The 26,233-nt window shown below is 37.5% G+C and overlaps 1 protein-coding gene across 6 annotated transcripts; it reads left to right on the top strand.

Annotated features, from left to right (window-relative positions):
* Window positions 1-1,170: 1,170 nt before the first annotated feature.
* Window positions 1,171-15,137, top strand: LOC121980219 (golgin subfamily A member 6-like protein 22). 6 transcript variants are annotated; one of them, XM_042532179.1, is made up of 11 exons: window positions 1,171-1,451; window positions 1,561-1,665; window positions 1,746-1,930; window positions 2,229-2,295; window positions 11,659-11,723; window positions 12,516-12,565; window positions 13,225-13,637; window positions 13,775-13,827; window positions 13,939-13,976; window positions 14,106-14,532; window positions 14,811-15,137. In XM_042532179.1, exons 6-11 carry the CDS (start codon window positions 12,534-12,536, stop codon window positions 15,018-15,020), a joined length of 1,173 nt encoding a protein of 390 aa, XP_042388113.1. In that variant the 5' UTR covers window positions 1,171-1,451; window positions 1,561-1,665; window positions 1,746-1,930; window positions 2,229-2,295; window positions 11,659-11,723; window positions 12,516-12,533; the 3' UTR covers window positions 15,021-15,137. The 6 variants fall into 6 exon arrangements, with proteins under 6 accessions (XP_042388113.1, XP_042388111.1, XP_042388114.1 ...); XM_042532177.1 differs by having other exon boundaries at window positions 1,556-1,665; XM_042532180.1 differs by lacking the exon at window positions 2,229-2,295 and having other exon boundaries at window positions 1,556-1,665.
* Window positions 15,138-26,233: the final 11,096 nt, after the last annotated feature.

Genomic DNA, 26,233 nt, shown 5'->3' with positions numbered 1-26,233 from the left:
AAGATATATCCTGCTCTTCTTGAACTAGCATGTTCAATGATCCCTACTCTATAGAGATGTGCATGTAGATTTTAAATGGGATAGAATTATTACCTACCTAAGCGTATACAAAATCTACCGAAGCTTTCCTTAAACCTGGTATGTATGAAATTTTCATGAAAATTCCATCAAATAGGAGAGCTGAATGGTTGGATTGCCTCAATCTGAGCAGGTGTAGGATCATATGTTGCCAAGTTGATGGGGAATGCTTTTATTACCTAGATGAAGACTATTTAATGTTAATGGACTTTGTTTGATTTCATGGCTTGAATATCTAAGACTTGTTTGATATTTTAGAATTTAATGTTGAAGCCTATGTTGAGCTTTTCAATATGAATTGTTTATTGGATATTTATGAGATGAATCTATTGGTAATTTTATATATGTGTGTGTTGATTTTAATACTAGTTTGTTGCAGATCATGTCAAGCTCTGATGATGAATATGATGAATTGGGCCCAGATATCAATTTGTTGATAGTTTTGGGTATCATAAATGATATTTTTCATGACATGATGACTGAATATCTTGGATACATTGATAGAATGCTATGTCGAACTTCATCTCTTACTAAGAGGATGTACATACAAGAAATACTTGATGTGCACCCCCAAGTTTGCTTTGACAATTTCCGTATTAAAAACATGTGTTTGTGAATTTTGTTTAGAACATTAAAAGAGTTGAATCTATTGCAAGATGGAAAGAAAGTTACAGTTGAAAAAGGTGTTGCTATGTTTTTACTAATTGTCGGACACAACACACGATATCGAATATGTGTAGATCGATTTTAACATTCATTCTACACTAGTAGCAAGTGGTTCAAACGAGTTCTACGAGATGCTTATATGTTGGGAACATATATTATTCGATTATATGAACACAATGACGTCCATCCTCACATATTGTGAGATATCGGAAAAAATTAAATTAATAAGGTTATTTAGGAAATAGCCTTATAGAATTTTTCTGGAACTTTTAAAAAATTTTTGAGAATTTTTCGGAGCTCGTAAGATGAATTTTAAGGGGATCAATTTTGAATTCGGATAAAATCTTTTTGGGATACCTGTTTAAGTGAATAAATGTTTATATTATAAATTTCATTTCTTTTTTTTTTATTTCCCAACCGCCCGAACCCGAGCCTTCCTCCTCTCTTGCCCCCTGCTCACGCGCTCTGTTCTCTCTCGCGGACAAGCGACGCCGAAGGGATTAGGGCTTCCAGCTCCGGCGATCTTCCTCTACCGGAATCGGCGCCCATTGAGCTCAGATCCGGGCGGCACTATTCCTCTCCGGACCACAGACACGGCGTCGCGTCTCCTCTAGCCGACTGCCGACCTTTCTTCCCCGATCCGACGCCACTGGGTCGAGCCTTTGTCATCCGATCGCCGGCGTGAAGAGACAATTAGGGCTCTGAGGGTAAGTGACGATCCTTCCTCTTTTCTGTTCTCTGATTTGTGCCCTAGATCGAGTCTTCTTTCCCGATTCTTGCTCGTTTCCTCTCTGATTGTTGGCGATCCCAGGTCAGGTCTTGGATCCCTTCTTTGTTGTTGTTGATTGAGGGTCAGGGGAATCCCTGGTATGCTGGTTCACGGAGCGGAGTGGGTGATCCTTCTGGAAATGATCAGTTGAGGTAACATGGGGAATTCTGTAGATTCAAGGATTTCGATGAATTCTTCGTCCTGATGATATCTTCTTTCGGTTCTGAACTAGGAGGGAGAGATCGGATCCAATTACTTGCTGTAACCCACAGATCAGTTCTTGGATGTTTCTTTCTTTGCTGTGATTGAGGTTTCGGTTGAAGTGGGGAGGAATTTCAGCAGAGTTGCTGTGGTTTCTTTGATCCAGCAAGGAAATTCCTCTCACTGTGCTGTTGGCAGAGACTTTAGATCAGTGAGGTGAGTTCTATTCCCTGTGAGCTACTTGGATGTGGATTATGGTTATATTACTTGATCGTGTGTAGATATGAATTAGGTTAAGTGTGATTGATTAGTTGTTCATTGTGTGTAGAATTATATAGTTAGAATTAATCTAATTGGTGATTAGGGATTAGGTAACTAATCCTAATTAACCGTTAGATTTAATTAGGTATGTTGAGATTGTGTTGATTAGGGTTTTGCCCTAATTCAGTTTTAGGAATTTTATTTAGCTATTCATTTGGATTTAGCTAAATAAAATATATATTGTTTGATACAGGACTCTGATTCGAGACAAGCGTCTCGACGTCGACTTTGGATTTCGTGATTTGTACCTTCTATTTGAGGCGGGTACCCTTTGACTTATCTTTTCGATATTGTCTTATGATATGTATAATTTATATATAATTACTAGTGATTGGTAGAATTATCACTTCCCTAGTTATAATTTATTCGATACCTCTAGGCGATTACTAGTGATTGGTAGTTTGGCACTTTCTCTGGTTTTAGTTTAGTTGATACCTGATACATACCTCTACTGTTAGCTGCTATACATTAGTTTAGCATGCTTTTCTTTCTGGCTATGTTTATCTGTGTTCATAGAGATAGAGGTATTTATTGTGTTTCCCTCTATACTGGATTAGTGGATAGACATGTTAGGTATGTGATGTTGGATTCATGTTGTTTATTATCCTTGTTACATATGTGTTTATCTTTTTGGCACCTACATATATAGAGGAGGATATGTTCAGGTATGACATGCTGTAGCCGCATGCACCATATCGCATGATTGCATGCTGGGCGATTGACGACTCTATTATTGTTGAGCTCGTCGGCTGGCTACATGGACCTGCACACATCGTGACCACTGCATGGGTAGTGACACAGCACACAGGGTGTGTAGGTTGCTCGGTGGTGCTCCGCTGGAGGCTCCACTCATGGGTAGTGTGATAGGCAGCGTGGTAGTACGTCGGGGTCCCTCCCCGTCATTGTGTACCGGGAGATGAGAGCATTGCGCTCCCTCACTCTGATTTGAGGTAGGAGGATAGGTGTATTCCGACAGCATCCCGTCCACTCGGTCACTCATCAGGGGTAGTGACGGCAGAGTGCACGGTTGTCACAACCCTACCCACTCGGTCTCACCATCGTGTGTGAGATGGCTGACTGGCAGTAGGGGTGACCAGGACATGTCATTTGCATCATATGCACAGATTGCATTATTTCTGATTGATGCATTTTGGTGATTGCATATGATTGACATGCATACATGTTATATGCTTTTGCTCTGACTATTTTTATCTGTGTATGTTCACAGTTAGTTGCACAAGTCTCGCAGGTGAGTACCGTTTATTTTAGTTATGCATTTCTTATTATTCTTGCTGTAAACTGTATTACATGCTTACTGTTAGTTGCTACAGTTTATTCTGCTATGCATATCTGTTATACTGTTAGGAAACTGTACTATAGGTTCTATGGTTTAGGAGGTTGTACCATAGGTTATTACTGGTAGTTATATGTTGCTGTACATATCTATTGGATTACCTGCTGAGTTCTTTGGACTCACACTGTTATATTACTATCTTTCAGGTTGATGTCGTCGGGAGATATTCCAGTCGCTAGCCCCCTTGTTGCGAGGATTCCTTATTGTTGGGTTCTGTTATGGTTTCTATGCATATACTAGTGATGTGGGTTTTGTATTGTGGACTTTATGTTGAACCTTTGGGTTTGCTACTTTTGTTTTCCGCTGCGGATATTTTCATTACTTCGTGGATTTCGTTTTCTTCGTTGTAGTGGAGTAGGATGTTATATATATATATATCTGCGATGATTTCTATATCGTCTTTTCTTTATATTAAACTGCGTGGATTGTTCATATTAAACTGTGTGGAATGTTGATATAAACTGCGTGGTTTGTGTGTTGTTTGTATTGTATTGTTCCGGCCGTGTGAGCCGAGGGATAGATATATGTATATTTGGATTCATATTGTTAGCCGTACAGGGAGATGTTGCCGAAATTTCTTCCGGCAGAGACTACCTGGGGCGTGACAATATTTTTGGTATCAGAGCTCGATTTTGCGATACCTTGTCGTGTTTTGGATTTACGATGCTTACTTTCGTGAGCATTTCTGTGTATTTTCGGATTTGTATGGATTTCCGTCGATTTCTCGTTTCGGAATTTTGAAGTATATTTTGACGAGGTTCTATTGGATCTATTTGAGGGCTAAGCAGCGACAGGACATCTCCAGACGGCAAATGGGTAAAATAGGTAATTTTATAATTTTCATACCTGTAGTGATATCTGGGTAACATTTTATTTATAGATATGACACATACACGTGTTCCGGTACCGAGACGTGGTCGACCTCGTAAGAGGCCGATTGATTCTCCGGAGACAGAGTCTTCAGAGAGGTCTGCTAGGGTCGAGCCTGTCCGTAAGGGATAGACTCGTCAGGATAGTATAGACACGTCAGATTATAAGACCCCGACGGTTCCGACTTCACTAGTGGTATCACCTTTAGTATACCCAACACCCTCTCCAGTCGTGCCTACTACTGCGTACTTGAGGTACGAGATGAGGCAGAGATCTGGTGGGACACGCAGTGCTCAATTCTATGCGAGCAGCATATTACCTTGATGAGATTTAGGGGGGCATTTGAGAGTCGGTATTTTCCCCGCGCGTATCAGATGACACGTCAGCAGGATTTTCTGAGTCTTCGGCAGAATAATCGCTTAGTGATGGAGTATAATACTGATTTTAATCGGTTGGCTAGATTCTGTCCTGAGTTAGTTGTCGAGGATAAATCTCGTATGCTTCAGTTTGTTCAGGGATTCGACGGGCATCTTTAGGTGAAGATTGCCGGTTTTTGTACTTCATCATACATAGAGGCACTGGATAGGGCGCTTATGATTGAGTTAGCTCATCAGAGAGTGAAGGTAGACAAGAAGAGGAAGCAGACTGATCGGACTTCCGGACAGATCCAGCAGCCACAGACTACTGGATAGCAGAGCAGTCGCGCTCAGACAGGTCAGGGTATTTCTGGGTCATCTGGACGGTCCCAGAAGTTGGGACGATCTTCATCTGGACCTTCCCGGTCTGTTCAGCAGAACCGGAAACAGTCCACCGGTGACCCTTACTGCACCCGATGCGGATCCCGAGATCACATCACCTCTGCATGCACCCTCAGACAGTCAGTTTGTTATTATTGCAAACTGCTTGGGCACTTGAGCTGAGACTGTTCGTTGAAGGCTCAGCATGTAGCCTCCGGGGTTTCTGTTCCGGGAGGACAGTTTGGTCAGTCCGGGACTCAGCGAGGCGGGCCGAAAGCCCAATCTTCGCAGCGTCAGTAGAGGACAACTCCTCCTGCAGAAGCTGCATATGGCATGCACGGGCAGGAGCATTCGGGTGTCCTTGTGGAGAACCCCACGGTATTCCGCCTTAGTGTTCTCCGATATTATTCGTCAAGAAGAAGGATGATACTTTGAGGTTGTGCATAGATTATATGCAGCTGAATGCAGTGACTATCAGAAATAAGTACCCCTTGTCACGGATCGAGGATTTATTTGATCAACTCAGAGGTACATCAGTGTATTCTAAGATTCTGATATTCATAAGACAACATTTCGCACTAGATATGGACATTATGAGTTTTTGGTGATGCCATTTGGGCTTACCAACGCTCCTGCAGTATTTATGGATTTGATGAACCGTATCTTTCTAGAGTATCTGGATCAGTTCGTTATTATTTTTATCGATGACATATTGATCTATTCACGTTCCGAGGAGGAACATGCGCAGCACCTTTGCATAGTCTTGGAGACTCTTCGACGACATCATCTGTATGCGAAATTCAGCAAGTGTGCATTTTGGCTATCCTCAGTTGGTTTTCTAGGACACGTGGTGTCAAGCCGAGGTATTTCAGTAGATCCTCAAAAGATCGAGGCTATCACTAGCTGGGAGCAGCCGAAGTCAGTCCAGGAGATCCGCAGTTTCTTGGGACTGGTTGGTTATTATAGACGATTCGTTGAGGGTTTCTCTAGTATTGCTATGTCGTTGACACGTCTGACTAGGAAAGGCGTGAAGTTCACGTGGTCAAAGGCTTGTGAGACCAGCTTCCAGGAGCTGAAGCGGAGATTAGTATCAGCACCAGTTTTGGTTTTACCTTTTGGTGATGACGGATTCGTACTTTACACAGACGCATCTCTTCAGGGCTTGGGCGCTGTTTTGATATAGCACGGTAGGGTAGTCTCCTATGCTTCTCATCAGTTGAAGGAGCATGAGAAGAACTACCCAATACATGATTTAGAGCTAGCCGCTATTATCTTTGCTTTGAAGATTTGGCGACATCTTTATGGTATTACTTTTGAGATTCTTACTGATCATAAGAGTCTCAAATATATTTTCACACAGAAGAAACTCAATCTTCGACAGAGGAGATGGATGGAGTTCCTGAAGGATTATGATTGTACTATTAGTTACCATTCGGGTAAAGCTAATGTGGTTGCTGATGCACTTAGCAGGAAGTCCAGAGGGACTTTAGCTTGTCATCGAGTTTTAGTCACGGACTTGATTCAGGGATTCTCTGAGTTGGGCCTTGAGGAGCAGGGACAGACAGAGTAGGGTATTCTTGTTACCATGGTTGCTCAGTCGTCGATTAGGATGAGGATTCGAGAGGCCTAGGTCGGAGATCAGCATTTACAGTTCATTGGCAGCCAGATAGCTTCCGGACAGCAGACCGAGTTTGCACGAGATGACGAGAGTATTGTTTATTTCCGGGGCAGATTATGTGTGCCTCAGTCTCACCTGGTCATGGAGGAGTTACTTCAGGAGGCTCATCACTCTAGATTTGCTATCCACCCAGGTGGAAATCGTATGTATCGTGATTTGAGACGTTCCTATTGGTGGAACAGTATGAAGAAAGACATCGCAGAGTTTGTAGCTAGATGTCTTGTTTGTCAGTAGGTGAAGGCTGAGCACCAGAGACCTGCTGGTTTACATCAGAGGATCCCTATTCCAGAGTGGAAATGAGAGCACATTACTATGGATTTTGTGGTAGGATTGCCTAAGACTCGACGAGACCATGATGCGGTTTGGGTAATCATTGACCGATTAACCAAATCCGCACACTTTTTAGCGATCCGGAAGACTGATTCTCTGGATCGATAAGCAGAGTTATATTGTCGAGAGATTATCAGATTGCATGGTGTTCCATTGAGCATTATATCGGATAGAGACCCACGGTTTACGTCCCGATTCTGGCAGAGTCTGCAGCAAGCCTTAGGTACGCAACTCCGTTTCAGTGCAGCATTTCATCCGCAGACAGATGGACAGTTAGAGCGGACCATTCAGACTTTGAAGGACTTGCTGAGGTCTTGCGTTATGGATTTCGGAGGCAGTTGGGAGGACCACCTGCCATTGGTGGAGTTCGCCTACAATAACAGCAAAATGTGATGCTTGCATGTGACTTCGATATGCTTTTCACATTTGTGTATATTGGTTGAGAGGGGACAACAAATGATTCCAAGGTGTTCATAGACATATTGACAAGGCATGAAAATAATTTTCCTAAACCTTGCGGTGGTAAATAACATATAAATCTCTCTCTATATTCATTTATGTTGATGTTTTTCATCATTAATATGGAAACACTATCACAGATCAATTTTATCTTATTGATTCTGGTTACTCAAACATGCCGGGGTTTCTCGCTCAGTATTGAGGTCGACACTATCACTTGCAAGATTAATGGGGGCATGGCAAACCAAGGGGAAGGAAGAGTTATTCAATTATAGGCACAGTATATGTCGTAATATTATAAAGCGGTGCATTGGGGTGTTCAAAGCAAGGTTCCAAATTTTAAAAGATATGTCAAACTATCAAATTACTTGGCAAAGATTAATTCTAATTGCATGTTGTGCCGTGCATAATTTCATACGTCGACATCATGCAATGGATAATTTGTTTATGGAATACTCTTATGATGATATGCTCATGTCTAGAGTTAAAGGTGATTTTAATGATCAAGAGCAGATTCCAATTGATCCAAGCCAAATAGCTTAGATGGGAAATGTACATGATGAAATTGCAAGCTATATGTGGAATGATTATGTGGAGGATCATCCATAATTAGATTTGTATTTATATTTAATATATTTGAATATGTGAAACTAAAAATAATATGTTAGGGCATATATATGCTTGATTTTTATATTTATATAAAAGTCAACTAATTCACTCCATTTGATAGATATTTTTAAATAAAAAAAATATTTCAATTAAGAAGTTGAATAATTCTTATATTAATTTTTCATCTTTGATTTTTTTTCTAAATAAGAATAATTATTTTACTTACAATTTTCCATATTAACCTACTAAATGTATTTTTCAGTTTTCTTTTCTATAAAATAGAAATACAGTCTATCATACCAAACACATTTTCTGTTTTCTAAAAACTATATAGAATATAAAAAAATAGAAATAGAAAATGAAAAGTAGAAAATGAATTTTTTTTACAAACCAAATGCTCCCTAAGTTTTTTAAAAATGAAAAGCTATATTTTCATTTTTTTTTAGAAAATGTGCGTTTCTAAAAAGTGAGATTTGGTTTGCATTTTTCATGTCCATTTTCTAAAAAAATAGATATAATTTTCTGGAAAAATTAAGAATGTCTAAAAGTTATTTTCTGTTTTCTAAAAAACGTGAATTTTTTAGGAAAATGAAAATGGAAAACGCGCAAACAAAAACACCCTAAGTTTTGGTTTGGAAAAAGAAAAGACTATTTTTTTCACAAAAAGAAAGTGCTATGTTTTAGGAGGAGTTTTCTTTAAAATCTTAAGTTAAGAATTTCTTCCAAATTCTGTTTCAATACTAAGAAATCGATGTTTCTTTGAAAATTCTTATCTTTTGAAAATGATATTCTTACTAAACATACTTATTGTTAACTTATCTATTTGCTTAACTTAACTTTGAACTGTATTGCTATAATAAAAAAAGGAGAAAAATAATTAACAAGTATAATTAATTTGCGAATTTGATAAAAGATGATAATAGTTGTGGCTCTAAGACTACTTCTGGTAGGATATAATCTATCTTGTAATGTAATTAAGATTACATTAAAATATTAATTACTTTGTTTGTTACAATTTTAAAACTGTAATGTAATGTAATCTGGATTACAAAAAGGTAATAAAGTTTTATAATCTGAATTACAATGCCAATACCATATAATCTGATTACATTATGAGGTCACTGTTTAACTAAAATTTAAATACCAAATATACCCCTAGTTTATTTTCGGTATCAATTGGTCACCGACGTCGCTTCTGCCATTGTTGCCGGCTACCGTTGGTCACCGGCCACGGCTGGTTGTCGGCTGTCGATCAGCCGCCGCTGGTAGGTCGCGAGTCGTCTGTAGCCGTTGGCCATCGCCGATAGACGATCGCCGCCGACTGCCAGTTGTCTGCCACCGCCGATCGTCACCTCCGAGTGCTGCCGCCGGTCGCCGCATGTCGCCGCCTCTAGTCGCCGCCGGTCGGTGCCTCTGGGCGCCGCCTCTGGCCGCCGCCTCCTGGCACCATCGCCGGTCGTTGTCTCTGGCGCCGCCGTCGATTGCCGCCTTCAGGCGTCGTCCTTGGCTACCGCCTGTCGCCTTCGGGCGTCATCGTCGGTCGTCGCCGCCGTTGTCGGCCGCCACCTCCATCGACAGCCACCGTCGCCGATCGCTGCCGTCGCCGCCTACCGCCACCTCCGGCCGTCGTCGATCGACGGTCAGCTTGACAGAGGTGCGCCGGCCGTCGCCTCCGACAAAGGTCGTAGGATATTTTTATCATTATATAATAATAAGAATTACATTATTTATAAAAAATATAGATACTAAATGAAAGAATATAATCATTCTTCTAATCAAAGATTACATACAGTACGTTACTAAATGTAGTAAATGTAGTTAAGATTACATTATATTATATTATAAATTTGATTATATTACCAGCTGAATCCAACGTAGCCTTAAATGTTGACCAATAATTGGAAAGAGAATAATAATTGATTATATACATACAATATGTTAAAGTCAAAGAACTCAAATCAAAACTTAAAGTTGTAATATATCATGAGGAAGGCTTGTGGCGGATTTAATTCCTATAACTGTATGAAAATATGCCATGAGGAAGGCTTGTTCTAGCATTCTTGGGCTTGCCACGGACTAACACAAAAACTAGTTCCTTGAATAGCTTGAATTCATTGGCCTTATAGTGGATGAATGTTGGTGCACTAGGTAGATTGTAATGCCACATTATCATCACCAGAAAGAAAGAACAGAAAAAATTGCTTTGTTGGCACTAGAGCAAACTCCCCCTTTCAGAATGGTGGCAAAAAAATGGACTTGTATGAAGTAGCTACTCTTGGTGGCCCTTTCACTTGTAGTAATCATCAAAATCCTCTAGCTCTAAAACTAGATAGGTTTTTCTTCAACGTGGACCTAAACAAAGAATTCTAGATCCAAATCATGAGATTGAGATGTTTGATCAAGAGACACAACTAGTCAGAGCATTCGCGCCTTTCATGATATGAGATTGAGGTAGCTGTTCATGAACATGGGAAGCTAAAATCTCAAGGACTCAATAGTTTCTACAGAGGGAATCTACAAACCAATAGAATTAACCTCACTTAATTACTGAAATCAGACCTATTGTCCTTGAAGCTATCAGTATTACATTGATTCTAAAGGTTTTAGCAAAGAGACATTTTTCAAAGGGCTCAACATTTTCAAATGGAATTAGAAGTCATCTACATGGAATTGGAGTATCAATGAACATAATTTTCTAGATGTGGAACTCTATTAGCTCCTTCACTGTTATTTAATTGTTATAGGAGCTGAATACTCACATTTAGTCAGCTTATGGTCCTCTTTTTGTCCCCCAAAAGGTTAAATTATTCACTTGGTTACTTCACAATGGAAGGATTAACACAAAGATTCAACTAAGCAGAAAGGGGAATCCTTATCCAAGATAAGAGGTGCATTTTCTGCCAAATCCATGACGAAAATATTTCACATCTGTTCAAATAATGCAAGCTCACTAGGGCAGGGTGTTCTTGCTTGGCCTCCAATATAAACATTAGAATGAGTGAATTGATTGACTTCTTTTCCAGAGAAGTTAATAATAATCTCTTGCAGAGCCGGATAAGGTTATGTGACCTTTGCTCATGACTCTGTATTGACAGGAGAATTATTCTAATGTTTTTACATAGTATTTTATAATTTATATAGAATTGTTCTACATGAATAATGCAAACACTCTTCGCGTGGTTATAGGTAAATGATGCTTTCATTTATTCATTTTTCTTATATAACTTCTTTATTTGTAGTAAGTGAGTTGACTTCAATATGCAAGCTTCAACTCTTGTAGTCGTGTTATCTTGTGCAAAAGTTGTGATGAAGATTGAAATTGAATTGGATTAGCCAACATAGGAAAGAAATAGAGGTTTAGGGTTTTGCCAATTAGAATTCAATTAGTAGTTGGTGAAAAACTTTAGGCTATTTTTTTTTTAAAAAAACACACTCATTATTATTTTAAAAATAAAAATAATATATTTATTAATATTTTAAATATATTAAAGATGAATAACCCAGCTTTATTAGAATGGATAGCAATCACAAAGGTGGCTTGTCCAACAACGGCCCGGCCCAATTATGATCTTTATTTGTGTTGCAGCCCGATCTAATCCCATTCGACATGGAACCGCCGCCGACCATGGCCTTTCGATGTCTTCTTCGGCTGTAAGGTTCCCTTTTATGATTCTTTCCCAATCATTCACATAAGAGGAAGAGATAAACTATATTTCTCTTTGTTATGCAATCGTTTCTACACATAATTTTTGAAAAAAATGTTCCTATGCATACGTTTGGCTCTGAGCAGCTACATTCATGTGCTATTTCCGATTCAATGCTGTTAGGGCCAGTGAGGAAGATTTAGTTGTTTGAGAAGTGTAATTATGATCAACTATGTAATCTGCTTGTAGGTCTTCGATTTGGAGAATCTCTCTTCCCAAAATGAGATTTTTTTTAGTGGCATATGATAGATGCTGTGTTTTTCCCATGGTTAACCTACATGTGGGACTTATGAACTTGAGATTAGGGAATTTGAATATCATATCTGCAGAAATATAATAGTCTATGCTGAAGGAAAGCTAAAAAAAACAGCTGAAATGTTACTTTGATTGCTTCTGTAATCAGTACAAACCAGCATGTATCTCACCGATCATAGTAATTTGATATATCGTCTTTGGTTAAATTGAAATTATTCAACTAGCTCAGGCTTTTTTGATACAACAACAACTACTACTACTACCAAGCCTTATCCCACTTGATGGGGTTGGCTAGCTCAAAGATTTTTGATCTTTCACATATATTAGAAGTTAGATAAAGGAAGTTAAGTGTAATTTTCCTATGAGTTTTCAGAGGCCTTGTTGTTTAGCCCTCACTCATGTTAAATACGTACATGTATTGATGTATTGCTCTTCCACTTATTTGTCTAAGAGGACTAGGCCCTACTTTCACTTGTCTTTCCAGGAAGAATTTCTATAAGATATGGAAAGGACTTACTTTTGTGGGAAGCCAAGGTACTTACTTTTGTGCCACTACTTATAATATGAAATTTGATTAAGACATTGTGCCTTATTATGTGATAATCTTCATGATATTTTGTTAAAAAGGAGCTTTAAAATCTTTTGAGGCATCAATTGTTGTATTGACAATAGTTAATTTCAAATATTGGTAATAGCATAGAATTTGTTCATCTCTTTACTCAACTTAAAATTCATGTTGGCATGGAGTTTTTAGACCTGCTAAAGCAACTTAGAATATTTAAAACAAGTAACTTACTATGTTCCTTCACTAATAAATATCTATTTAAATTCATCTTCGTATTTGATTTGTGCAAGGTAAGGTTGGAGAATTCCACTATCATCTTCTTCTCTCACTACTTAGTATAGCGTTATAAATCAGAAGATAGAAACTGTACTGAAAATCTGAACATTTGATCAACTTACTGTATTTAAGTTGTGCAAGGTCTTACTATAATTTAGCTGCTTCAGTGTCTTCTTTTCCTACTTAATGAATCTAGTTCAGTGAAGTTTGAAGGACCAAATTTATTTAGTAGAGGTAGACATAAATAGTGAGGAAGAGGTGGGTGGAGCTCAATTACATGTTATTTTAATGATTAAAATCACCTTGTGGCTATTGCTTTTTTAACATGGTGATCCTTTTATTCTACCCTCAGTATTCATTCAGCATTCTTCACCTATGGTTTGAAAGATTTTAAACCTAAACTTCCATTCAAGCTGTTGCCACTTCCAATAGCTACATCAAGAGAGGCACACGGAATATTGACATCCCTTAATCCCTGTCCAAAAGTTCATGATGGAGAAACATTGCAACTTTTGCTTGATGTAGCACCATCCGAAATTAGTCCTCAATTCTTTAGTTTAGGTTTATCAACTGAGCATTGTGAAAACAAGAAACCCGCCAGCCTTGGATTTCAGACTTCTGTATCCAGTGTGAAGTATGAGAAAGGTTCCACTAATTGTGAAAGTGCTCAAGGTGTCTCCCATAAAGAAATCCAGAGAAGACTGAAGATTGGCGCAGCAAACAGAGGCAGGATACCTTGGAACAAAGGAAAGAAACACAGTGAAGGTGACATTTACTTTTTAGTTTCTCCCTTGTATCTTTGTTATAATGATGGCGTACTGCCATATATCCATTTTTACCCCTCCATTGTGATCCGAATTTGACCTTGCTGATACTAACATTATATGTTGTGTGGATTGTAGAGACTCGTGAACGCATTAAGAAAAAAACACTGGAGGCCTTAAGCAACCCCAAGGTGATGGCATGTAAAACAATCTCGTGCATTCTAAGTAAATAATATTATGTTTGTTGGTTGGTGATGCTCAATACTCGCTTAAAGTTTAATAATTTGTTTGTGTGGCTTCAGGTCCGGAAGAAGATGTCTCAATTCCATCATAGGCACAGGTAATTTGTTTCAGTTTGCAAAAGTCATTGTGTTAAATCTTACTCCAACCTATGATTCATATAAGATTGCTGTGAATAGATATCTCAATGGCACTTTCATCTTCATGAATATTAATTACTTTTGTGTAGTGACCAGAGCAAATCTAGGATTAGTTCTTCCCTAAAAAAGATATGGGAAGAGCGTCGAAAAATTAAACGACTACAAGCCCAATGCTACACAATGTGGGCAAGAACTATTGCTGAAGCAGCAAAAATAGGAACTGATGACCAAGAGGAATTAGAATGGGATGACTTTGAGAAAATGAAAGCAGATTTCATGACCCAACAAGTAAAACTCAAAGAAGAGAAAGAAAGGGCAAAAGTACGTGTGAAGCTAAGAGCTGAAATGGTTGCGAGGGAGAGGGCTGAAAAAATTGCAAAGCTCGCTGAACAAAGGAAACTACGGAAACAAATGATGGAAGATAAACAGGTGGAGTCATTTTCAAGAGAGAAATCTGACAGAGAAAAGAAGATACCATTATCCAAAAGTTTAAAACTCAAGGCAAGATTAACTAAGGTATTTTCTTTAAATCTTAAAGAACTTGTTGAACATAGAAGTTATTGCATGATCATTATTCTTATTTACTACTAAAATTCTTGTCTCAACTATTTTTGGCATTTCCATTTTAGTAACTACATATGTCTATAAACATTCATAAACCTCCCAAGCCATGTACTCATTTGCTAAACTGAAACAAATCCAATATATTTATAGCCTGCCAATTATTTTCTATTTTGAATTGTGTTTAGTTGACCTTTCTCTCTTTTTTTTTTCTTTTCCTTTTTGTTCTCAAGTTTCGTGAACGCAAGAAGCAACTAAGCAATTCCTGGAAATTTGAAGCTGACATGATTGAAGAACCGAGGCCAGAGTTTAAGAAATGGGACATGGAAGTGATTAAAAATGAAAGTTTGAAACAAATCTCACTTGCTGATCAAATCGAAGCCGTGAAGAACAGAACAGAGTTGTCAGGAATAGAAATTGTAGCAAATGCATCCATAGATTAGGAGATGATTGGTTCCATGATATGAGATTTACTTGCCTTGCGAGGACATTATGCCACAGTAGGTTCTTCAAATTTTTTGTTCAAATACTAATCTTATTAATACTTTTTTGGGAAATTATCTAATGCCTCTTCTAACATGAACTTGGTCCTGTTAGTTTGTGTATATCATAGAAATATGGTGAGTTTGTTGTCTGTCATGAAACAAAAATGAGCAGCCGAAGAAATCTCAATATCCACAGGGTGCATTTGTTTATACGAATCACTAATATATTAATTCACTAAGAATGATTATTATATTCGCGATGTGTTATATTTCGTTGAAAATAAATTCTGAAATATCAATTCTTACAGAATTAAAATTGTAATTTTCTAATTATAAGAAATAGTTGTTCTTGTGAAAGAAACAATTGTGAGGGTCTATTTTATTCTTTAAAACCATGTTGCTTTATCAACTTTATATTTACTCGAGTTGTTTCCATTTTTCTTTGGCTTATTGGGGTGTCTTTTTTGCACTCAATAATTTAAAAGTATATTGGAAGCTGAAAAGATGAAGATCAGACAAAAATATGAACGTAAAGAGAAGCAAGTCGAAATTCAAATTCGTAAGAAAATTTAAAATACTTCTCCATTGATTTTTCTACTGCTTTATTTTTCTTGCTTTTGAAGCCAGTGGTTTTATCTAGTTACTTGCTATTTGTAATACATTGCATAAATCTGTTTAGGTAAACATTTGGGTTCATTGATATTTGCTGAACATTCATTTTGTTAATTATTTCAAAATTAAGGGTGTTGAGACAAATTACCACGGCGCACTAATGGCGGCATACACTAAGTAGCACATCAGAAAACCGTCATTGTATATTGGACCAACATTGCCCAAGAATGTGTAAACATTGCCCAAGAATGTGTAAATCAAATTCTCAACACCTCCGGGTTTAGAAATATCCGTCGACCCGAGATCAAACTATCAAGGTGGTGAAGTTGACGCCCACCATTATATAATATTATATGATGCGGAAAATAGTGGATGACTCTAGTAAAAGAAGTCAGGATACTGTGATAGTTAGAAGTTAAGAGGAGATGGGTCAGAGTTAATTATGTATCTAAATAGTCCACTCCTCTACTCCCAGCCGACCTCTTAGCCGATCGGACCTAAAGTTTAGTCTTCTTTTTCTGGACACCATCCCAATCTTACTCCTGACCGACCTCTTAGCTGGTCAAATCCCTAGAGGGACAACATTGTTAGAGGATTGTAACAACTTATCAGAGAGTAACAGATATTTGTCAGATAATGTTCTAATACTCTGCCACATACAAACGGTGGAATCTTCCTCTATCCAATAAAAGTCCGTTGTACATCTTCTTTCACTTGACACCCCTGACATGCGACATTTTCTGATGCCTTATGATTGTGGAGGTTACAAAAGGCAGTATAAAAAGGGAGGTCATTTCCGTTGACCAAGAATGCGCTAGATAGTAGTCTTATTTACGTGCACACATTTACTATTTTTCATCTTTTTTCGCTCGACCTCTTTTCTGACTTGAGCATCGAAGGGCTTGTGCCAAAAACCTCTTATCTGATTCTCGCTCTAACAGTTGCGGGTGCTTAGTCTGTGGTGTTTGCAAGATGGTGGCTACCATCGGTGATCCCCTCCCCCCAAGCTCTTGATTCCTCTCTTTGTCAACGTTCACACCATCATCTCATCGGTACCTCCATTTAACTCAGCTTCCGGATAGGATCAAATTTAATATCATCTATAGAAACACATTCACCTGCTCTGGAACGTGAAAATGGAGGATACCAGTAAAATGAACGTCACCATGACGCTCAAGAAATAAGAATTATTCAAGGAGGCCAAGATGCGAGCGGCCTCAGAAAAATAAACTGCGGATTCTCACTCGTGCTGCGCTCTTATGGCTTCGAAGGAAGGGCTCTCTGCCTCGGATGGAAGGTCCAAGAGGAAGCGACCATGCGACTTCCTTAGGGAATTGTATCAAGCCCCTGGAGAAGGTGGTAGCAGAATGGAGCAATCTCAGGCCTCCTCGGCCAGGAGCTCACCATCAATGGACCCCAAAGAGGGGAAAAGCCCCAGCTATTCAGGAGATGCCTGAACTACTCAATGCCCCTTTCTCCTAGGGAGTGTTAGACGAGAAACTCCTTAAGGGTTATAAACCCCCGTCTATTGGAGAGTATGGAGGTAATAATGACCTGGAGGATCACCTCAAAAAATTCCAGAACACTGCCCTACTACATTAATACAACGAAGGAATAAAATATTGAGTGTTTCTGAACACTCTCTATGGCTGAGCGCAAAGATGGTTTGACAGGCTACCAGTCGGGTTCATTACTTATTTCAAGGAATTTAGGAATACTTTCCTGCACTATTTCACCAGCAGTAGGAAATATTAGAAGACTAATTATAGTCTGTTTGTGCTCAAATAATTAGGGGCTGCGGAGTCTTTAAGAGCACACATCAAGCATTTCAACCAAGTGGCTCTGGATGTCCCATTCGCTACTTCTGAAATATTAATAAGCGCATTCTCTCAATGCTTGTCAGAGGGAGATTTTTTTCGATCCTTCATCCAAGAGCCCGTAAAGAATTTCGATGAGCTATTGGGAAAAGTGGCCAAATACATTAATATGGAGGAAGCTCAGGCCGCTCGGAAAAAGAAAGTCAAAACCCCTGCTCCTACCGGTTGAGTAGAGAAGAGGCCACCACCGCCTCTTGTTCGGCCTAAGGACCCTTGATTGAACCTTCCTCTGATATATTCAAGAAGTAGGGGTGGCAGAGCAAGTTCAAACCATTTGCATGGGAAGCCCCATACTACACTTACCACTGGTCTCACACTCATGACACAAAGTGTTGGTGCAATCGACCTAGGTTTGATCGGTACGATCATGGTTTTGATGTGTGTGTCAAAGAGTTTAAGTTAGACTTTCATATGTGTTTGATATGTGTTTGAGTCTTGCAGGACTTGGTGAAACACATGAGGAACTTGGTGCGGCCAAGCTTGGGAAGCTCATCTTAGGGCTCGGATCCTTGAGTCGGTGAAGGATTATGTGGAAGACATCCGAGGGACCGCCGGACGAGGAACAACGGAGCAGACCCGAGAGAAGCAGACTTCAAGGCAACGTGAAGGATGACATGGAGAGGAGCCACGGGCTCGGGTGCATCTGAGGGATGAAGACCAAGGAAGAGGGCTTCAAGGGCGACTCTGGAGAGGATGAGTGTGAGGACTAGTCGATTGGTGCAGTCGACTGGTACAGTTGACTGGGAGCGAACAAAAGCATTCTGTTCGCTCAACCAGTAGCTACCAGTCGACTGGTAGTCTTACCAGTTGACTGGTAAATGACCGTTGGCAAATCATTGGTGCTGCAAAGTAGCCGTTGGCTACCTCCAACGGTAGCACCAGTCGACTGATGGTTTTGCCAGTCGATTGGTGCCGAGATGAGTTGATATGATGATCAACTCTCTTCTCTTATTTGTAGGAAGCTTTGGGGTTTGAAGGAGGTTACTTATTCTTGTTGAATAACTCCTAGTCTTTTCCCAAAGCTTTCAAGTCTACTCTCTTCCTTCCAAACCTAAACTTCATCTTGTAAAGAGGAAGAGATCCTTTGTGAGAGGTTGTACTCCACCGAGAAGGAGTAAGAGCTAGCCGGAGATTGCCAGGGACTGATCTACAGAAGGATCAAGGGTTCGTCCACCTCAAGGACACACCATGGAGTAAGAGCAAGTAATCTCCGAACCACGTAAAGGATTTGTGTTAGCGTTTGTGTTTCTTCTTGTTTGTTTTTATTGTTTTAGTATATTCCACTTGTATAACTAACCTTGTAGAGAAGAAATTGAATTGGGGGTGACCTAGCTATCCAACCCCCCTTTCTATCTGGCTACTGATCCCTTACACAGAGGACTGCCTCCAGTTCGCTCATGATTCTCTCCGAGCAGCAGAACTAGGACTGCCCCCGCCTGAAATCACGCTTCAACTTCTGCGAAGTAGGTCAATAACCCCAACATCTTTGCCCGACCAGCCAATCCACTTCTCGAGAAGGAGGATTCAAATGGTCCATCCGACGGTAGAGGAAAGGAAGGGAGGGAGACCTAGGAGGAAGAGAATCGAGGATAGGCGGGTTCTCTACTCGACAAAGAAGCTGTGTAGGGTCGGTCGAAGATGTAATTAGGCTAGTATCACAAGGATAGGCGGTATAAAATCCTCAAGAAACTTGTGTCCAACTATTACTGTCTCTACAAAGGTCAATGGTGAGAAGCTGGATCGCCTATGTAATGTTGTTTAATTCCAGCCTACCCCAACCGAGGAGCATTCTCTAACTGTATTAACCTTTATCTAACGACCATCCAACCATCCAATCGGAATCCAAACTCTCACCTTCATACAAGTTATGAGTGAGCAATGCTCTTGCGTCCTAACGACCATTTGGTCAGAATCCAGATTCTCACCGTCGTGCGAGTTATAAGCGAGCATGACTCTTGCGTTCTAATGACTATCCGATAGGAATTTAGACTCTCACCCCCATGCGAGTTATAAGCGAGCAAGGCTCTCGTATCCTAACGACCATCTGGTCGAAATCCAGACTCTCGCCCTCGTGCGAGTTATACGTGAGCAAGACTCTCACATTCTAACGACCATCCTGTCGGAATCCAGACTCTCACCCTCATGCGAGTTATAAGTGAGCAAGACTCTCGAGAAAAATTTGCTTGGAAGAAAATATATATTTTAAAAAAAAAGCTAGACTTTGAAAAATTTTGTAAAAATTTCACTCAAGTTTATTTTTTAAAAAAATTAAGCATGAAGAAATCTTTTTTACAAAAATTTTGTTCTAGACTCTCGCATTCGATTGGAATCATTCTTTTTGAAAGATTGTTTAAGGTGCAAATTTGAGAAAGAACACATTTAAGATTCTGAAAAAAAAAATTAAAGTAAGAATTTTCAAGCATTTTTTCTTTAAAAAATTTGTTTTTGAAAACACTCTAAGGCAATTTTTAAAACAAATATTTAACTACTTTGCCCGATTTTTCAATAAGTTTGTGATTTTTTCAAGTATTTTGAACAATAATATCAAGTAATAAGAGTAAAAACAATCGAGCAAGGAGAAAATAATTAAGGAAAAAATAAATAAGCAAGCAATTTAAGATTGATTTCCTTATAGTCCAAACATGGTTAAGTTTTGGAAAATAATATGTGAAAATAATTCATTTGTTTTCCTTAAAGAAATGTCAACTTTTAGCTGCTAACTAACTATTAGAAGATATTAATTTTCACTTAATTAGTCAAGTTAAGTAAAAATGTCCAGCTAGTTGTTTACTATGAAGGATTACTTAACTTGATCAATTTGAGTTAATATTTTTAGCTTATACTTATGATAATGCACTGATATAAGCATATGAAATCCTTGCTTTGTCCTAAACATCTCACACCATTTTAAGTGTTCTTAATACACAAGCAACATAATGCTAATGTGCTTGTGAGATGTTGGTTGAATAAATATATAGGTTCATACTTTCTAGGGAGAAACTTAGGCTAAGTCCAATTTATTTTGAAAAACACAAAAAAATTAATTAGTATATAAAAAATTAATACTTAGAATTTTGAAAAGATAGTTTTGAAAAACAAGGTTTTTTAATAAAAAATTGAAAAATGTAAATTTTGAAAGACATACAATATTCTATTCTATTGTGCATATTCCTAATTATCTTCTGAGTATACTAAACTCAATTTCAGGTAAGAGTTATTGAAAATGTCTACTAGGTTATAGTTGGAACAACATAGTTAAGTAAAATGTCACTCCTAATTGCATGATCGCTTACAAAGTGGTGTTTTACTTCTATATGTTTAATTCTTGAATGCTATATTGGATTTTTTTTGTTAAGTTAATAGAACTAATGTTATCAATTAATATTTTTGTGTTGGTATAATTTAGTTGAAAGTCTTTAAGTGTATGCATCATCCATAGTAATTGAACTACACATTCCCGCATTACTATATATTTTGCTTCAATAGTGAATAATGCAACATAGTATTGTTTTTTTACTATACCAGCTGAATAGACTTTGACCTAACAATTGATAACTACCACTTGTTTTTTTTCTATCCAGTTTACACCTAATATAGTCTAAGTTATAATATCCTATTAGGTCAAAACTGGAGGTTCTAGGGTACCAAATTTCTACATTTATTGTGCCTTTAATATACCTAAGTATTCTTTTCACAACACTTATATGGATTCTTTTGCACATGTTTGATACCTAACACACATACTTACTACAAATAAAATATCAGGTCTACTTATAGTTAAGTAAAGTAGACTTCATATTATACTCCTAAAATATTTTAAGTCACTTGATTTTCCCTTTGGATCATTGTCAATTTTTACATTTGTTGCCATTGGTGTATTAATTTCTTTAGATTTCTTTATTCCAAATTTCTTAATTAATTTCTTAGCATATTTGGTTTTGAAAAACATAATTGTGTTCCTTGGTTTGTTTTATTTGTAAGTCTAAGAAGAAGTTAAGTTTATCTACTAGACTTATTTCAAATTTATTTTCCATTAACTTGATAAATTCTTATAAAAATCTTGTATTGGTTGAACCAAAATTATGTCATCTACGTATACTTGAGCTGTGAAGATGTCTTTTTTAAGGATTTAACAAGTAAGGTAGGGTTAATTTGTCCTTAATTTAATCCTTTAAAAATTAAATAGGTTGATAGTCTTTTATACTAGGCTCCAGATGCTTGTTTTAAATCGTAAAAGGTCTTTTTTGTTTAAACACATGGTTTGAGTGATCTAGATTCTCAAAACCAGGAAGTTGACCTATATATACTTCTTCTTAATGAATCCATTAAGAAAGACATATTTTATATCCATTTGGTATAATTTAGAACATTTATGTGCTACATAGGCCAACAATATCTAATAGACTCAAATGTAGCTACTGGTGCACAAATTTCATCATAGTCAAGTCCTTTAACTTGACTAATTCCTTTAGTTACTAGTCGAGTTTTATTCCTAACTATTTATCCTTTGTCATCTAATTTGTTCCTAAATACTCATTTCATGCCAATAATTGACTTATTGTTAGGCTTAGGTACTAAGTCTCATACTTGGCTTATTTTAAATTGGGCTAGTTCTTCTTATATTACTATGATCCAATCACGATCAAGTAAGATTTCTTTTATAATTTTGGGTTCAATCTTGGATATTAGGACTATTTAACTTAAGTTTCTATATGACGATCAAGTCCTAGCTCCTATAGTTGGATCACCCCAAATTTTATCAATTGGGTGATTGATTCTTATTCTAGATGTTCCTATATTAGGATCAACACTTGGTTTATCTAGATGGTTTGTGTTAGGTTCAGGTCTGGGTTCATCATCTAGATTTCTAAATTGTTTATTATTTGAATTAATTAGATTATATTGATTATTGTCGTCTTCATCAAATAAAATATTAATTATTTCTTCAAATTTTATGGTGTGTTTATTATAGACCCTATATACATTACTAGTTATTGAATACCCTAAAAAGATTTCACTTGTTGACTTAGATTAAAATTTCCCTAAGTAATCTTTAGTATTCAATATATGTGTTGGTCCCTTGCCGGCCGACAAGAGGGGGGTGAATTACCCTGCATAATTTAAAAAAAACAAACACCTTTTTTTGCTTTACAACTTTGAATAAGACACACTTTACTAAAAGAATGAATAAAAGAAAAATGAGACAAAAGAGGATTTACTTGATTTGCAACCTAATCCAAGGCAAATAAAGCTCAACTAATCAACTCCTTCTTCAACATAGGGTGGAGGCGGAAAAGCCTCGTACACTATGTTGAGCGCACAGACAAATGAAGAACAGAGTGAAAGAAATCGAATACAGAAGTGTTATGCTGACTACTAAGATTAGGGATGTATTTATAGCCTTGCTCCAGGCGCTTGGAAGAGTTTCAGGTGCCTCAGTGTGGATAAAATTTTATTCACGATGCAACGGATCACAACAGCTTGATTCGGATAAATTTCTTTAGTTTGGGCGCCTGGACCACCTTCACACAGGGGAGCCTTGGTGAGGCGCCCCAGTTGGACTAAACCGGCCCGGGCGCCCAGACTATAGTCAACTTTAGGTTAACTTTTTGTCTGGGTCCTTTGCGTCAGCTCTGCTCGTTTGGGTGATTCAGCCATTCGGAATAGGGCTTACCTGAACCCATTTTTCGGCTTTCTCGAGCAACATTTTGTTTCGGCTTCTCATCCCTCGGAAACTCTGTGCACCTCCTTCTCATTCCCCAGCGTACTCTTTCGCAGTGCCTCATCCCTCTGACGCACCGAGTCTATCGGCTCTTTCCAGTTCCGTCCTTCTCGTTAGCTGCGTCTTTCACTTGACTTTCTATGCTCCTAAGTTCCTGCACACTTAGACACAAGGCATCAAAAGACAACAGACCTAACTTTGACTTGGTTGATCACATTAAAACTACTACGGGGTAATTACAATCTCTCCCTTTTTTATGTGAGCAATCCAAATTAAGTCAAGGTAAACTAAAACAATTAACAGTAAGGTAAGTAGTATAAAATTTTGTAATTAAAAAAATATGCAAAAAAAATATACCCTCCCCCTAGACTTAACCTCTAATTCTCCCCCTTTGATTACATTAAAAATAAGGGTATGACTTGAAATAAATCAAAACAGAGTCTAAGAGATAACAATAGAGTGACTATCATCTATAAAAATCATGAACTTTAAATTTTGAAAATCTAGATTTTCACAATTTATAAACCATCTTTGGGAAAAATTAATTAAAAAAAATATTTTTAATCAATAAAAAATTCTAAAAAATTTTTATAACCATTAAACAAACATAGTCAAAGCATAGATAAAATTTTCACTAAAAATTAAAAATAATCTAAGAAATAATATAATTTTTTACATAAAGACATATTTTTGTAAAAAAAATTCTTAAAAATAGTTTTTAGACTCAAAAAATCTTAAAAATTTTCTGAGTATTTATTATAGTAAGTAGCTTTGCAGAAAAAGTAAATTTTCAAAAAATGCATTTCAAGAATTTTTAATATTAAAAGGTAGCATTTAGATAAATAATTCATATAAAATTTAATAATAGTCAACAAATTTTGAAAAGATTTTCTTGGATAGAGAATATGATAACCTTTCACAAAAAAATAAAGTTTGTAAAAATTTCTTTGAAAATTAATTTTAAATTAAAAAAAAATAATTTTAGTTAAAAAAATTCATAAAAAATAATTTAATAGTCAGAAAAATTTAAAATTTGTCTTACAGATAAATGATAAAATTATTTTTTTAAAAAAATTAAAGAAGAAATTAATTTCTAATAGAAATTATATGAAATAATTTATTAATTAATTCTAAGCAAATAAAAAAATAAATTAATTTAAAGATGATTTTGGAACCCAATACAGATTTCTACCTACTGATTAATCAAGAATTTTCTCAGAATATAATTTTATGATATTTTTCTAGTTTGACCCTTATGATATCTAAAGTGTCAGTTTAGTCTTTTAAAATTTGAAATAGCTATATTTGAATATGCAGAGTTCTTTAAATTTTCTATTTCTACTTTTAATTTTTTATTTTCAATTTTTAGTTTGTCGAAATGTTCTAATTAACAAGATGTTGATAAGTTTCCTTTTAACTCATTATTTTCTTTTAATAATTTTTTATTATTATATTCTAATTGATAGAAATTTTTTGATAAAATTTTAATAAATTTAAATAACTGGTCAGGAGGTAGAGATCGTACTTGACTTACCTTATATATCTCATTATCTGAAGCTCCTCCTGTAGTGTTACTTTCTTCCGACATTGCTCTCTCTTCATTGATACTCTCGATGCTCATCTCGAATGTGCTTGCTTGATCGTCTTCTCGGTGACGTACCATCAGTGTAAGTCTAGCATAGGCTACGACGTCCAAATCTGATGAAGATGTTTCATCCTATGTTGTCTTTAGATTCTTATGCTTCTTTTAGGTCATTCTTTTGTCCTTTTCCTTATCCTTGTTTTTCAGTTTTGGGCAGTTATCTTTGACATACCCTTCTTCATTGAAATGATAGGACCTTATTCTCTTTTTCCTTCTTTTGGCCTACACTTGATTAAACTTATTAGTTTTAAAAATACTTTTGAACTTCCTTACCATGAATGTCGTTTCATCATCATCGAGGAATGTTTCGGAATTTGGTTCATCTATTTTTGCCTTTAAGGAAATGTTGTACTTTGACTTCTTTAGATCTGCACATCTAGACTCATGAATTTCAAAAGTTGAAAAAAGTTCTTCTAAATGACTTACCTCTAAGACCCTAGAGATGAAGTATGCATCTACTAGGCTTGACCATTCAAGAGTCCTAGGAAAAGTGTTAAGCGTGTACCTTAGTGAATCTTGGTTGGTTACCTTTTCTCCGAGATTCATGAGCCTGGTGATGAGTTCTTGGATCCTTGAATGGAGTTGTGCGACGATTTCTCCTTCTTCTAATCAGAGGTTGTTGATCTAGTTCCGGAATAGGTCCCGTCTAGCAAGTTTAGCCTCTGAGGTTCTTTCGTGTAGTTCTAGAAATTTCTCCCAGAGGTCCTTGGCTGACTCATAGGCTCTAATTCGGTTGACTTCTTGAAGCGGTAAAACGCTCAGTAGATGAAATTCTTCCTTATCGTTTGCCATGAAGTCGGCTTACTCCTTTTTCGTCCATTGTGTTGGTGCGGGAAGCATCCGACGATCGAACCTTAGTTTTGATAATGGCAAAGGGATTCAAAGTTAAGCTTAATTGTTATCTAATGTGTATGATTGAGTGTTCAGGAAAGTCCTAGCTGCGGTTAGGCAAGTGGAAAACCCTAGGGGGTGGTAACCCTAAGTCATAGGGGGTGGTAACCTTATGCGGAAAGTCTTAGCGGGTCGGAGCTTCGGCCAAAAATCTTAGGGGGTGGTAACCCTAGGTTAAAATCCTGGTGTCGTGAACCGGGTAAAAGTCTGAATGGGTCGAGGACCGGACATCCAGCATGAAGATCGGATGCTTAAGACACTGAGCAAAAGTCCAGTCGGTCTGGAGGACCGAACTGGCAAAATGTAAATCTCCTGAGTGGAGTAGGTGAGGATGCGCTCCACGTAGAGAGAACAGTAGGCATCGGTTCGACCTAGGGTTTTCGGTAGGAAATCCAAAGTCAGAACCGGACAGTCCGGAGACTGTCAG

This window comes from Zingiber officinale, chromosome 5A (assembly GCF_018446385.1).
Source record: "Zingiber officinale cultivar Zhangliang chromosome 5A, Zo_v1.1, whole genome shotgun sequence".
In the NCBI taxonomy this organism is placed as follows: Eukaryota; Viridiplantae; Streptophyta; class Magnoliopsida; order Zingiberales; family Zingiberaceae; genus Zingiber; species Zingiber officinale.
Note: the sequence above shows the minus strand (reverse complement) of the source record. Positions and strands in the feature narration are given on the sequence as shown.

Coding starts and splice junctions, on each gene's coding strand:
- LOC121980219 (XM_042532179.1), top strand. CDS start 12,534: ATGGAAAGGACTTACTTTTGTGGGAAGCCAAG. Junction 12,566..13,224: donor TACTTTTGTGGGAAGCCAAG/GTACTTACTTTT, acceptor TTCTACCCTCAG/TATTCATTCAGCATTCTTCA. Junction 13,828..13,938: donor AGGCCTTAAGCAACCCCAAG/GTGATGGCATGT, acceptor GTGTGGCTTCAG/GTCCGGAAGAAGATGTCTCA.